The following is a 16,474-nucleotide window of genomic DNA, read 5'->3' on the forward strand; positions in this document are numbered from 1 at the left end:
CCAACACGCGTACCGTGTTACTAGTTACACAGCGCCCCGCGCCGGGGATAACCCATGGCCATGGGCCATACCTCCCCGGCGCGGGGCGCTGTAACCCGACTCGGTACGGGTTGGTGTCGCTGTAACCGCAGCAGCGACCCCATACGGACAAATACGTACCGTAAAGGGCCCCGCGACGGGGTTAGTGTCGCTGGTGCGGTTAAATAACCCATACCCTGACATTTCAACGTGGCTAATTTCAGCCTTATAGGCTGCCAGCTACGCATAGACACACATCTACCATTATACAGAGTTCATGTAGCAAGCAAGTGCAAAGCCATTTCTGTAATGTATCTCGGATTGTTCGATTATGACAGTAAGAAAAAAAGAAAATATGGCCAGAGGATGGATTCTTGAACTATTCCCATCTCGGATAGCTATGTGTGGGACTACACGAAGCAATTGGCAGGTGAAGGCAAGGGTGACTGATGGATGATAATCCAATCTAACGTTGCGCTTTAGTATTCAGACACGTCAGTTGCTAGCTGTGGATCTCACCTTGGTGAATACATCATGATTAACAGCCGTCATTCTCGTTTACGGGATCAGATGTTAGGCAAGGGCGATCACGACCTCAACCACGAGAGAGGGACAGCCTCCAGTCGAAGTACACAGAGGTACTAGGTACGAGCGCGAGCGGTCTAGGCGCCCCACCCCCGGCCCGCCCCGCGTTGGCGTATCCAGTACAGTGCCAGGCAGAGTCCGCAGGCCGATCTCTCACAAATTCGATTTTCCTTCTTTTTTTTTTTAGCACGTAACAATGGTTGAATCTGTTTATTATTATCATTATTATTATTATTATTATTATTATTATTATTATTATTATTATTATTATTATTATTAGGTGATCCGAGTATCCTTCGGATCACCTTCTGTATCTGTACGGATTCTTTCTTCTTCTTTCTTTCTTTATTTCTCCGCAAAAGTTGTGCAGAGGTTAGCTCAGAAAGTCCGCTGCCTATCAATTTCAAAATTATACCATGTATGCATCATGTCCCAAAGACGACAAATCTAATGTATCATTGTGATCAGTGGACCGTGACGTCACTATGACGTCATTATATGAAAACACATTCTCAATCATATCTCATTAATGGAATGAAATTTTTCAATGAAATTTACGTCACATATATTTCAAATTATGCGCATTCTACTCATGTTCTCAAAATTCATATTTTCTCTTAAAACGTGCGCGTACGCGCGCGTTGAAATATTTGTATGCTCCAATCGAGCTCAAAATTTTTTTGCACACGTTTCAGACCATTTGGAGCATTTTTTGAAAATTGAAAAAATCGGACGGACGCGTACGCGCGCGCGCATATACGCACGCACAGCTCATGTGCAATTGAAATTTCCAGTTTTTTCACTTTGATCGGATGTCTGAAATGTTAAGGAATATTTATACCAAGTTTCAAGTCAATCCGACTCAATATGACGTCATACGGGCCCGTCAAAGTTGAAATTCCGCGCGCGCGTCAATGGCGATATACAGTGCAACTATGCCAAAAAACTGCCAATTTTAAATCCGATTTTACTCGTCAGGATGGACGGTGACCCCCCATTTTCTGTACATATTTTGAAAGCTGATGAGTTGTACATGTCATTTCATGGGGTGGCAATGCTGACAAAATGATTAAAAGATATCAAATTTCTTAATAAAGTAAAAAAAGTAAATTTTCAAAATGACGTCATCAAATTTTAAGTTCATTCGAGCATATCTCACTAGTCCTTTGTCAATTTTCACCCAGATTTCAGTATGATGTAGCTTATTTCATGTTCTTTCAAACATAAAATTACAATATTTTGATTGGATAACGGTATCACCTCGTAAAAATGGATTGAAAGTAATCTTGTCAAATTTGACCAGTTTACGTGTTATCTCTATGGGAGTGCAGTTTTTCTGGAAATGAAAATTGACATGACTATCTTTATCGAGCACTAGCTCACTTAAGCTTCGGTAAATTTCTCCCAGATTTTAATATGTTGTAGCTGAGACTTTACGCTACCGTAAGTGTGCCCTTTGTTTTTTCATACGATGTCAGAATCACGTCAAAAAATTGGGTTGAAATTCAGGCTTATCTTCGATGTATTGAGATATTTCTTTCTTTCTGCAACTTTCTTTGCAATAACTCAAGAAAAACGGCCTCTATCACTTCTATATTTTGCACATGTTTAGTTCATGTCACGTGAATTATTTCATAAAAAAACAATTACTTGATCGGACACCATCTTGGGTATGTAAATTAGGGTCAAAGGTCATAAGTGTTTCACCCTGTATCTTAGTGAATACATGTCCTATCTTTCCCATATTTTGCATACGCAAAGACCATGTTACAAGAATCATTTCACAAAATAACCACTTTTTACTCAGATGCCATCTTGTCTGTACAAATTGAGGTCAAAGGTCATATGTACTTCTTTTTGTATCTTCGTTATGACGTGTTATCTCTATGGGAGGGAATTTTCTTTAATGTGAAAATTGACATGATTGTCTTTATCGAGCACTAGCTCACTTACCCTTCGGTGAATTTCTCCCAGATTTTAATATGTTGTAGCTGAGACTTTGCGCTATCGTTTAGTTTCCTTTGTTTTTTCATACGATGTCGGGATGACGATAAAAAATTGGTTGAAATTAAAGCTTATCTTCTATGTATTGAGATATTTCTTTCTTTCTGCAACTTTCTTTGCAATAACTCAAGAAAAACACGCCCTATCACCCCCATATTTTGCACATGTTTAGTTCATGTCTCGTACATTATTTCATAAAATAACAACTACTAGATCGGACATCTTGGGAATGTAAATTAGGGTCAAAGGTCATAAATGTTTCATCTTGTATCTTAGTGAATACCTGTCCTATCTTTCCCATATTTTTCACACGTATAGACGATGTCGCGAGAATCATTTCACAAAATAACCACTATTTCATCAGATGCAATCTTGGGAGTGCAAAGGTGGGTCAAAGGTCATATGTATTCATTGCTGTATCTTCGTTATTCAGTGTATACAGAATTTGGTACCAAAGATGGCAGATATGACTCCCTTTTCTAAATGAGAATGCAAACATCACACGGCCAATGTCTCTAAACAGAGATGGAACTTGTATGGTCATGCCTATTGCGATCAGGACTCGAATCATTGATAAAAAAAATCGGATCACCTTAATTTGTCAGTGATGACAAATTACAATCTCTAGTTATTATTATTATTATTACTGTACCCCTATGCCCCTATACCTTTTAATGAGATTCACAGCAGCTTTTTATGATATTAGACTTTTGTAAATAGCAATAATTTCTACTTAACCGGTAACACTTACTGAGCGATAAAGAAGTGTGTATCTCGAATTGTTTTGAGACAAATCAAATTAGTTCAAATCAAGTCAAAATTTGGTTTTGGTGATACGGAAACATTACTCTTATCGTGGCTTTGAAATCATCCTGAGTTGGTTTTTGTTTTTATTCAAACTGTGTATTGCACGCTTTGTATTTTGTTTCACTCTTCGTTGGATGGACATAAATAAAAAATGAATTGAATTTATAAAATCGGACTGAGATTAACGTCTGACATCACTGCATCCATTGGCGAGGCACAATCCACGTACTTGTTAAATTTGAATGGGAATATTGACGAGTACATAAATAATACGTACATAATAACGTATTGATATCTGTCCAGAATTACTAAGCTTATTTTCAATCATATATGAGTTGATCGCTGATAATTCTTGCAATGTAGTTTACACAAACCATACACATATTTATTATTCTGTCTTTTTCTTTTGACTGTCAATTTGCTGATAGGCCCAGGCCTACATTTTTTTATAAGTTCCTCGTCATTGCACTGCCCCTCTTCAGTTTGTTTGTTTCTCGAGGTCAGGTTTTTTTCTTTCTTTCTGTATTTATAGAAACGTATATACAGTGTACAATGAATATAAACATCAAAAAACAAAAACAAAAAACATACATGTACATGTTCAATCACACAATATTTGTGATTTCAAACACGTATAATACACCTAATTTACTAATCACAAAAACATATTAGCAACAGTACAGCTTGTCAATTTGTCCATTAAAAGTGTACTGTTATTCTCATACAGGGGATTAATCTAGAAACCCAGGCCAAGAAATGTTCAAAAACTAAATTTACTTCTTGGAATTTACACCTATAAATATAAATATTGTTCATGTGGGTGTTGTCGGCTTGCATTACGAGGCCGGGTAGACAGTAGACAGAAAGATCCGTTTGTCCAGAGGAGTATTTTGATTATTATTATTATTATTATTATTATTATTATTATTATTATTATTATTATTATTACTATTATTATTATTATTATTATTATTATTACTATTATTATTATTATTATCATTATTATTATTATTATTATTTTGGTTGACGTTATCGCTCTCCTCCTATCCGTGAGACCGTGAAGCCAGACGCAGTCTCCGCGGAACATATCCCCGACGACTAGATACAGACCGATCTTTCGGTCAAGGTAGACTGTTGACTTGAATAGCAAAACCGGCTAGGTACACAGAGCGATTATCATAGGACCTAGGCCTCTATGCTTGCGGAAGTCGCTGTGATAAAGCGTAAAGGGATTGTATAGTTTTGGTTGAGACCTAATTTCATGTTTCTATCATCTTTTGGTGAGATAATGAGAAACCTCTTATGAAATATGAAAGAGCATGTGATTCCATGATTAATTCAACGTTTATTTGATGAAAATTAGTTTTGAAATGGCTGAGATATCCAAAACAGAGCGATTCTAATAAAGTGTGGGACCCACACTTTATTACGATTGCTTTGTTTTACTTTGTTTTTGGATGTTTCAGTCATTCTAAACCCGATTTTCATCAAATAAACTTTGAATTCCTGTTAAAATGGTATGCTCTGTACTATTTCATAAGTGTTTTCTTGGTATCTTGCAAAAACTTAAAAGCCCAATTCTCATCTCCACCAATACTGTACTATCCCTTTAATCTACTGTTGTGCTCATGGAATTAATAATTCCATTCAGGAGCGGCTCCCATATTGGCATAAGAGAATTCGATAGCGGTAATGCATGCATGAGCCCGCAAATATAAAAGCGTTAATGAAAGACATAACAACTGGGTGATTAACACAGAGTAACTAACGTAAGGAAAGTTTATCATACCTACATCAGGGGTGGGTTAAACCCAGGAATTCTGTAAAAGGGGGGGGGGGGGGGGGGCGCAACTAATATTTTTAGTGCCACTTCCGGGTTTCATTTCTTTCTTTTTTTCTTTGCATTTCTTTTGTTTTTAACGATAAATAAAGGGGGCGTGCGCCTCTTGCGCCCCCTTCTGGATCCGCCACTGTACACGGATATGAATTTAGAACATGCTTCTACGATCAGGTTGTTCCTGCAGATGTTGACACCATTTCTGGATTTGTAGCATCAGCAGGTGGCGCTGCATAACAGTCTTTTCGAAGCACTCCTAGATATAACGGGTGACTTTCAACAAACATGCTTGTTTGAAGACGTTATATCGTTGTCACTGGTAGAGGGACTTCCACAATGGCTGATCCTGACAATCTCGCCCCGAGACGGGCCCGACATGATAACAACTAACACATGCACGAACTGGATTCCGAGTATGCCGAGTGGAATATTATTTTACTATTATAAAAACATGTATCCTCGAGCAGAAATATTATTCATGTGAAACGTATGAGCTGGTCTTTGTAAGAATCCGTTTGCAATAATAACAAGTGGCAGTATTTCTTCCTTTCCCTTATGCTGCTCTTTCTTTCCCCTTTTCCCTATTCCTCCCTTTCTGCCCCCCCCCCCCCCCCCACACACACACGTTGCAGTGAAACCAATAACCAAAACTGACTCTTTTCAAACTCTGAAAGTGTCGAAATCCAGTTTGGTTTTCGTGAAGACGACACAGCAGAAGGTACAGGCACTATGTGATGGGGAGAAGGCTGTTATACGACGAGTAAATTATTTCCTCGTATTTTGTATAGCTAATGAATATCCTGCTTATAATTGGTATCCATCTGAATTTCTCATTTCTATTAGCCATAATGATTACTTTTGATTTCCGCTCTCTTCTTAATGAGGTGAAAATGTACATTGTTTTGTTTCAACACCATCTCATTCATATTACATCCGTACAGACTACATAATATTTCTACACCTTTTTAAGTGTACTTATTTGTGCTCAACACAGTCATGAGATTTAATCTACTAAATCAGTTTAAAGGTCCTGTTTACCTTTAGGAGCAGCGATTTAAAAACTGTTCAAGATATGCTTGTGATGAAGATGCGTAGGTCAGTTGTATCACAAAACGTCCTACCATATAAAATGTTTGCAACAAAGCCTAAAATATAAGGAAATATCACTATTTTTCTCATTAAACCATAATTGTAGACGGTTTAGTTTGGAAACATTTTTTTTATAACTTTTGTTCACATTTTGTATATTTAACAATACTTAATAGTGGTTCAAATTTTTACATTGGTTATTTCTATCCTGTACTCACATTTTAGAACTATTTTGAAGCAATAATGCTGTGTTCTTGTTACATCGGCAAATCATCTCATAATATGATATTTCTTCTCTTATCTGACGTCGTCTATCATCGTTGATAATAGATTTGTAAGTTATGTTTGCACTGTATTTTCTTTCGTCCGCAATGTTGTAAAATAATATTGATGATGTTATTTTGTATTGAAAATGTTTGAAAAAATATTATTCATGATTTTTTCTAATCAAAATGATGAAAAATGCAGAAAATAAAAACCAAACAAACAAACAAAATAATACCTCTTTATTCGTAGAAACGAATCTCTCTCAAGATTTCATTTAGCTGACTTCTCTGCGGTATAAGATACATGATGTCACCACTATGCCACGTAGGGATACGCTATAAGTTGATAAATGTTATAGTAAGTGTGTTAGTTGTTTTGATGCCATAATAATGGTCTTTCAAGAAAATAACAGTGTGGAAAAATAAGGGGGAATAAGGAGCTTACAATACGTTTGACTTAATATAAGAATAAGGAGGAGGGGAAGAAGATGGAGAACAGTAAGAACAAGGAAAAGAATAACAACAAGAACCAGAAGCTGTAATATTAGGAGTAGTATACTCTACTCATAAAAGTTACCTTTAACAAAGGGAGAGTTTCAAATGAAGTCATCTATTAAGTATTTTATTTTACGCTGCTTATATGGAAAAGATACTTCTTTTGTAGGTTTTCTTGGGGTCAATCCACTAGACCGACACCCACGAGTCATACAGCCCACGAGTTCGACATTGAAAACAGGTCCATGAGTCATACAGCTCATGAGTCATACAGCCTACGAGTTCGACACTATATAATTATATAGGCAAATAAAGCCCATGAGTTTGACACTATGATTATAATTATAGGTAAAAACAGCCCACGAGTTCGACAGATACAACACGGGGCGGTCTCGTGGACCTTGTTAGCGTAGTGTCGAACTAGTGGGCTGTATGACTCGTGAGTTCTATAACTCATGAGCTGTATGACTTACGAGCTGTATAACTCATTAGCTGTATGACTAGTGAGCTGTATGACTCATCTCGTGGGCTGTATGACTCGTGGGTGTCGGTCTCGTGACGTACAACCGTTTTCTTTAGCACTTTCCCTTACACTCAACGTCATCAACAACAATATTGAACCGTCACTAAACATGGAATTACTATACCAATAGGACACTCTCGTGCAGACCTCAATAAATACATTTCTCTCTTGTTTCTGTTTTAATTCATTTTATGCGGCTCTACCAATCCTAAAATTGTGGTTGTTTTTAGATTATGTTTGGGCGTGTTTTTTTTTTTTTTTTTTTTGGTGTTTTTTGTGTGTATTTTCTTGAAAGAGAGGATCACATATTCTGCATTTTCTTTATTGCCAATTTTGACTGGACTCTTCTAAAACGCCACATGAAAGTGATTATTCCTCCATTGGCAGAATTTAAGATCACAAGTTTTTCTTTTGTTTCAAAACCATAATAACACTTTAGTAGCGCAGTCTATCAACACTGATGTCCTTGTGTGTCAGCGAAGTTCGTCAGTTGCCAAGAAGATGGACGTATGTTGTACTGTATTGTATTTCTTTATAGCCACAAACATCTCTTTAGGACCATCATTAAAGAATGATGTACATCTCCGTGGGTTGCCCTCACAGGACAATACTCTTTCGGGACAAAGATCTGTGTGTTCCGCGAAGGGGTATAATTCTCTTTATTGTCTCCTCTTTTGTAACGTGTTCAGCCAGTGGGAAGTGACACTGACTTGACAGGTTTATTCTTTTGAGCCTTGAGGGCGCTATTGTGCGGATCGATTGAGCTAATTGAGACTAATATGACTTGATTGATAGAGAAGTGGGGATGGGAGTGAGAAGGTAAATGATGTAGGAGTGCAATAGACAAGGGGGTGTTTCATAAAGCTGTTCGTAAAGTTACGAACGACTTAAGAGCGACTGGTGATCAGTTCTTGTGCTGAATTATGGAAATTCTGATACAAGCTGTAAGTATAGCACATCAGAACTGATCACCAGTCGCTCGTAAGTTGTTCGTATACGAACAGCTTTATGAAACAGGGCCCTGGTCCAATAGCGAGTCTGGGGGGGGGGGGGGGGTGGGAGGGAGATAGAGTAGTGCCAGATTTTGTGGTGTTTCGTAACATTTCAATCCTTCTCTGTCATTTGAGATTGAGCGTTCAGTGCACTTTGCAAGCTTTCACTTGTGAAAGCTGGCACCAGGTTCAGTGCATGTAGCTAGCTTTCACTATTGCAAGTTCTCACTTTCGTAATGTAATCGACCGAGATATAACATCAGATCACCGTATAACAACGTTATGTCACGGTCTTACATGTCAACCAGTTGCTTGCACAGAAATCTTAACTGGATTTTCTCTTCAGATTTTATGACTTAAGTAGAAGAAATTTTAATCATAAAATTCTACTCGAGTGGTTAAGAGTTAACAATGATGGATTTGTACGGAGAATGAGAACATAAACTTATAGCCATTTGAAATGATAATCATTGATTTTACAATGTTGTCATCTGGCATCAAAGTATGAGAGTTTGCAATTCCATGCCATGTTCAAGTTAGCTATAGCGAACAAATATTTCATTTCATTTCATTTATTTTATTTCATTTTCATTTGATAAAACATGTATGTATAAAAAAGTGGCAATCATATGACAAAATAATAACATTGCAATGTGACAACCCCCCCCCCCCCAACAAATAAGCAAACAAACAACCGAAGTTTCAAGTGAAGGGGTTAATAACAAGGCAATGGGCTTTTTTAAAACCAACCCCGGAAAAGTAAACACAGTGTTTTGTCTGTTCTTTCTATAATCTATAACTGACACAAACTCCGCACACGCACGCACACTCACATTCATACACAAACGAACATACACAAGACATTAACAATACACGAAATGCCATTACAAACACACCCCTATCGTGCTAATCTCGTTTTAATTCAGATTCATGTCAATTAATTCCAGAATACCTTTCAAGTATACAATACGCTAAAAACATTTTCTTAAATGAAATAATGATAAAAGAAACTGCACTGGAAATTGGTAAAGTAAAGTATTGAAGTTGTATCTCACACGTTCTAAGAAGCAATACTATCATTAACTCCGCAAGTTAGCAAGTTATGTGAGCCGATGGTGCCTTTTGACAAGCCACGCACACACGCGTTATTGCCTGACAGGGTCCCTACTATTAGAAAAAGGTGACTGACAACTTGTCTCAATTCAGAGGCATGTCGATCGCAGATTCAACCAGCCTCTTTGTAATGCGGCGATCAATCTGAATGGGAATTAAGTTGGCAGTGGCAATTCACCTGAAGATAAGCCAGTCAGTCATTAACGGCAATGCCAGTGGTACGTATTCACGCAAGTGTGACAAATTACCTGTCACTTCTCGCGTATTGACAAAGGTTCTACTTTACAAGGGTGTTAATGACTCCATTCAAGTATTTGTCTTCCTCAGTTCTCAGCTCAAGTGTCAGTAACACTTGCTTCTTTGGTGTTCATTGTTTGACCGGTGAAAAGAAGACCTGTCGTCTTTTATTCTATGTGAGTAACTGGCAGTTGGAGTTCTTGTCTTTGACACTGACGGATTGTAGGTCAAGTTCGTCTCTCGGGGTTATATAGGGAAGGACGGCCACTGGATTTTTCAGACTAAATCTAATTTCTTGTCTTGTTAAACTTCAGCCTCTTGCGTCAAAGGTCGTTCTGTTCTCTGCTGTGGCGAAAATGTTTGAATATAACATGGACGGCCACTACGCGTTGCTGCGTGCCGTGTCATCTGGAAGGCCCCGGCAGGTCCGGCTTCTCCTGGAGTCGGGCATCGGTGTGCACCACACGGATGCATGCGGACAAACTCCGTTGATTCGCGCGATGTTCATCGAGAACTCTCGGCATCGGCATAAGATAGTGCGGCTCTTGCTCCGCCGCGGAGCACTGGTCTCCCATCAGGACTACGTCGGGCGGAGCTCTCTGGCCTGGGCGTGCCTGCGCGGACTCGACGACGTGTTCGAGCAGCTCATGAAGCACGGCGACGGAGAGCTGGATCTCAACGACACCGACATGAACGACTGCACGCCGCTCTTTCACGCTGCGACGTCCGGTAGCGCTGCCATGGTGAAACTCCTCGTCGAATATCTGCAGAAATACGGACTTAGCATCGATGTGCCAAACAAGGATGGTATAACGCCACTCATGCAGGCCATTCGGCTTGGGAACGATGTGTGTGCGAGTATCCTCTTGAATCAAGGCAAAGCATCAGTCACAGTACGCGACAAAAATCATCGGAGCGCGCTAGACTGGGCCGAAGCTACCACGAGACAGGGGCAGATCAGGACCAACTTCTTGCCGCAAATCAAACAGTCAAACAGAAAATCACAATCGGGCCGAAGACCCGCTCGCCTGTACGCCTACTGCGGGAGTGACAGCGATTCCGACGATATCTTCAGCGTCGGGTCAGTTGACAGGAGGAACGTTGATCTCGATGGCGGTGAAGGGAGCGAATTCAGTGATGTCAAGTCTACCTGCAGCTCCAGCTACAGCAGCCAGACTTCCGGCTCCTCTTCGTCCTGTGACTCATCCCCGGAGGTTTTCCGGAGGGTTTTCCGCGGCTTTCCGACGACAGGCGAGGGCCGCCCGGAAGTCCTCTCGTCGGCCCGTCAGGAACACTGCGACCAGTCATCGCAGCCAGTCAGCAACAGCCCCTCAGCACCGGGTCAAGATCAGATCAAGGAGTACAACGATCTACCCGAGATCTTCCGTCTCTTTTCCGGTCAACTGACGGACACCTTTCGACGTGGGGTTACCCGGCAGCAAAACTCTTTACCGGAGCACCCCTCCTCACCGGAGCACACTGACTGCCAGATGGAATGTTGCGTACCCCAGGGGGGAGTGAAGCTGTCGGACGAGGCGCTCCAGAGGATGGTTCTGGCCAACATCAAGGCGAAGGATGGCAGCAACTCGAGTCGTCTTGACTCTACAAGATCCAACTCTGCTTCTTGTAAGTATAATGTCTTCGTACGCAATAATAATGATAATACTACAATAAAAAATTTTAAAAAATGGTGTTCTTTGTCCGTAGTAGCCTCTTCAATGTTGACATTGTTCTACCAGAGGGCCCTGCCATTATTATACCATAGCGTTGCCAGGTACCCATTTATACACATGGGTCTATAAGGGATAACATCACCTTGTCTAAGGACGTAAGCACTGAAAAAAAAATATGTTGAATTCTCTATTATATTTTGTTGTATTGTCATTTTGCAGAGATGTCATGCACTGTCGTATTCTTCTCATCGCACCGAAACTTAAAAGTGAAACAAAAAACAATAGAACAAAGTTGATAATCGTAACGACTGGACGAATTTTCTGATTTCCCCAAACCTCACTGATGTGTTCTATCAATAGTTATTGCTCCGTTATACATTAAATCCACACGTATATTTAGGGAAAATTACCCTAATGAATTTATCAACTTTCTGTGGTTTCCTAGCTCTCGAGATGTAAAAAGAATGCATTGTTGCTTACCTCTTGGTTCTTCTGTAGAGCCCAACCAATGCTCTAATACATTTTCTTTTCAATGACAACCAATGACAACCAACATGTTATACGTCCTTTATTACTTTTTCTTCCCTCTTGTTCATTATTTTGTTGGCATACAGCAAAAAGATCCACCCAGTCATCTCGCCTTCCCAGTCTGAGGCGACAGCTGACCCGGAAACGATTCATCGAAGCAAATAGCAGGCCTGATGGCAACAACGATGACCTCTCCAAACGCGACGTGGATCCGGGAAATTCTGCGCATTCCCCGCGCAGCAACCCGGACAGCTCGGTTGCGCAGTCAGACGATATGGGCAGCGCTGCTTCCATCTCGTCGAACTTTCCCGCCATCGTCCAAGGGAAGACGTCATTGGTCAGCGCAGATGGCGGTGCGGAGAAATCGAGTGGCGCTTTGAAAAAGGACATTGAGAGAATTCTGTCCAGTAATGTGCATCATTTGTCTCTCTAACAAAACACAGAAAAAAGAACAAAATTTAATGAGAGAATAAAAAAGAAAACAAGAGAGATTTTAGGCATTTCGTCCCATTTTTGTTTGCATCCAATGCATGTCACTGCTATGGAGCAGTGTGCACTCATTATGCTATCATGCAAATAATCTAATATACATGTTCTATATCCTTTATTTGTCTTCAATAGAGAATACAATACATCATTTAGATGCACTCACGTGCTATGGTAAAGATGTGAAAATGAACCTAATAAGTCGTTGGCTGTTCTGACCTGTTAGTCACCCTTTATGCTTCTATAGTCAATACCACACAACCAATGGTTTATGTAAGATAATTATGCGCGTTAATCTGTGTAAAGTAATCTATGTTCAATGCTTCACGTATAATTGCGAAAATAAATGTATGTCATGTACTGTATCTTCTGAAGAAAATTCGACCTTCAATTTTCACCGACTTCCTGTATCACTGTACCCTGCATGGATGTGTCTTCTTCACAGAACTTTATTTATCAATATACCCCGGCATGTAGCATGCGCTCCTCTGTGCAATCCGTTAAATCACAAACATTGTGGCAATAAAGCCTCCCCAGCACCTGCCCCTGTTCTCTGGAACTCATTATCTGCAGAAATAAGGAAAACATCTTCAATTGCATTATTCAAAATTGCTCTCAAGAAGCACATATTTTCATAAATGTAGAATGCGAGTAGAATTTTAGTTGCTCCTTTAGACACAATGTACGAAACTTCATGACTTCCTTAATCTATAGTAATAATTATTTTAGTGCTTTTATATATATTTCTGAATCCTATACAACTTGCAGGTAAAAACATAGAGAAATGACTGATGATTTTCATTGCTGTTGTCATTTTGTTAATGATAATGACAATAATGATAACAACAATGATGATAATTATAATAATAACAATAATAATAATAATGATAATAATGACAATATTATTACTATTATTATCATTATCATTATCATTACTATTATTATTATTATTATTATTATTATTATTATTATTATTATCATTATTATCATTATTATTATCATTACCATCATCGTCATCATTATCACTATTGTCATTAGTGTAACACTTGTGCATGCTACGTTGTTGTTCATTTGGGTGTGTGTTGGGGATGCCTCAGATTTTTGCCTTGTGAACAGAAAAAAAAACCCCCCCAAACCCCATAAATTGATACATCAACTGACAGTCGCGAGATTTCGATAAAAAGAATCAAATCTACCCATACGTGCTTTCATCTGGACTTGCTTTTAGTTTCAAGCCTATCAGTCATTTGAATGCATTCTGCGATTCAATTGAGATAGAAAGATAGAAAGAAAGAGAGAAATTGGTATAGAGAGTGGAGGAGATAGAGAGGGAGAGATAGGGAGAAGGAGAGAAAAGACGAGAGAAAAACGAAAGAGACACAAAAAGGGGAAAGGAAGGAAAGAGTCATAATTATTGCAGTAATTTACGATTGCATGAAAATGGCATAATGAGTCTTAGAAAGACGGAAAACAAAGGGCAGACTATACATCTAATTGGAGATGGAGTGTTTTTCCCCTTTTCTGATTCTGTTTTATTAGGTTTTGCTTGTACATTAGTTTCATATTCGTGACAATAATCATCATCATGACTTCCTCAGTTCAAACAGTTAGAAGGCTATTTGCCAAAGTGCATGCTAAAACAATGGTAATTGATACACAGCAAACTGACTGACGTCTAACACGTGCTATCCTTGCACGTCATGACTGTTTGATACAAATACTTGTATGGTATTTTTTATCCAACAAAGGGATTCTAAAGATTATGATATATAGATAATACTACAACCATGTAACACGTGCCTGTGTGTGTGTGTGTGTGTTTGTGTGTGTATATATCATAGAAACAAGAGGAGGAATGCGAGGTAACAGCAAGATATTCGAGTGAAGAGACTTATTTATTTGAGAATTTCAGGTCTCGTGGATGGAAATGATAATCGTCTTTTCTCCTCTTCTGCGAGGGACAAGTTTGATTTTTGTATAGATTGCAAAACTTACTAACATTTTGATTCGTATCTGTATGCGCTTGTCTGTAGTACATTTATGTTTTTGTGGGGGAAAGGGGATTCAGAGCTGGACTGAAAAAAAGGAGAAGAAAAAACATTCATCTTGGGATTTCAGTTATGCATTTAAGTGTGAATTGATTTGGTTTACACAACTGAGACCCAACCGAAGTTTTTTTTTTCCACAACTTTATCATTTATTTCTTGTTGTTTATTATTTTGAATAAAGCACACGTCTCCACTGGAGATAATTTACAGGTCATCGCTGCTGGTTTCACACCTTTAAAGAGAACGGATGAACCCTCTGCCTAATAGTTTGTCGAACAGACGATGTTTAAAACGTTTAAAAATGAAAATAAACAAGGGAATTTACAGGAAAGAATTGAAAATCGATTCATTAAGAAAAAAAAAACTAAAGAAACGTGGTCTATGCGGGTGAATTCCTCTTCAAATTGCTCCCAATGTGGCGACCTAACATTCTTTCCTTTGATTTTAGAGTGTCTGTATTTGTTTCGGCTGCATAATACTAAAGAATGAATTTGCGACACAAATGATCAGGACTATCTTCTTCTTTTTTTTTTAATGGGCGTCTTGACAATACAATATAATGTGAACTTCTCACACGCATTTTTGAGATGGAGGGCAATGACGGTTTTGCTCCTGAGACAATTGCTGCAGTCTTTAGGGTTGTGATGGGGTTTTAGGTTTAGTTTGATCTGAGGATTAGGTTTAGGGTAGGGTTATGTCCGTAGCTAGGTTTTATGCTTGGCTTAGTGTGCAGATATTTCCTGGGAGCATCTGTCACAGGAGTAACTGTCATAGAACTCTTGACTGGATTATTTTTCGACAAGCTTCATGCCATTCACTCTAGATCGATGGATACTGCTGTTGCTGTTTTGCCGATTATCGATAATCGATTATAAAACATTACGTAGCAACCACGATCGGGAAAATACTCTAATATTGTATATACTTTCATCAAACTTTATAAGGTAATCATATCACATTTTCGTCGTTCCCAAACAGAGCAAAAAAAAAAAAAAAAAAAAAAAAGAGCAAAGATGACAATTGTGCAGGCATAATGAATAACAACGATATGTTTTCACTCTAAAGGGGCATTCCAGACAATTTTCGTAATTTCACATCATGTAATACATAAATCGACAATTCCATGTATCGTTTTATAGATTTGTGGAATTTATTGTGGTCCTTGAGCAGAGAAACCAATACTCTGACAATCTTAAACAAATTACACTGAACACTGTTGATGATATAAGAGACTCACATATTTCAGAAATGTAGCAGTGTAATTCCATTACAGTACCGCTTGCTTAGAAATGTCACCTGTGTAGAATCTATGTATGCCTTCTTCTTTTGTTCTGCTTCCTTTGAACCCCAACGCATTCATTCTTATGGTGAGGCTGCCGTGTCATCATCCTTGTTCATTGCAATTTGTAATAGATTTTGAAAACATTCTTATTCCTCATCCCAATTGCTATAAATGTTTAAACTCGGTATGCAGTGTAACTAATTTATGGCTGTTCAAATGTAAGTCTGAAAATCATCCGGAGGTCTACGCTTCACCACGATCTGTACCCTAGCCGTTATTCCATACATTCGATAATCCGAAAATGAAAAGAAGGTGCGTACTGACGAACCTTCAGAATATCTACTATGTGGTTTTCGGATTGAAGAACCTTGGCTGTGGAGGCCTAACCGTTAAAAAAAAAAAAAAAAAAAAAAAAAAAAAAAAAAAAAAATCGGAAGAGGGCACACCACGCCCTCTCAGTTTACCCAAGGGTGCAAAGGTTTGTGGGGTTT

The 16,474-nt window shown here is 38.8% G+C and overlaps 2 protein-coding genes across 2 annotated transcripts in view; one reads left to right on the plus strand and one right to left on the minus strand.

Annotated features, from left to right (window-relative positions):
- LOC139732598 (uncharacterized) overlaps positions 1-143 on the minus strand; it is a 36,264-nt gene extending 36,121 nt beyond the window's left edge. The window contains exon 1 of the mRNA XM_071643455.1: positions 72-143. Coding sequence (XP_071499556.1) covers positions 72-143 — 72 coding nt within the window. The remainder of the gene's footprint in view (positions 1-71) is intronic.
- Positions 144-10,322: 10,179 nt separating this feature from the next.
- LOC139732599 (uncharacterized) lies at positions 10,323-12,600 on the plus strand. The gene is made up of 2 exons (XM_071643456.1): positions 10,323-11,592; positions 12,254-12,600. Exons 1-2 carry the CDS (start codon positions 10,323-10,325, stop codon positions 12,598-12,600), a joined length of 1,617 nt encoding a protein of 538 aa, XP_071499557.1.
- The last annotated feature ends 3,874 nt before the right edge of the window (positions 12,601-16,474 follow it).

This window comes from Diadema antillarum, unplaced genomic scaffold, assembly GCF_040938485.1.
Source record: "Diadema antillarum isolate AM-2024a unplaced genomic scaffold, OU_Dant_1.0 seq00000439_RagTag, whole genome shotgun sequence".
Classification (NCBI taxonomy): domain Eukaryota; kingdom Metazoa; phylum Echinodermata; class Echinoidea; order Diadematoida; family Diadematidae; genus Diadema; species Diadema antillarum.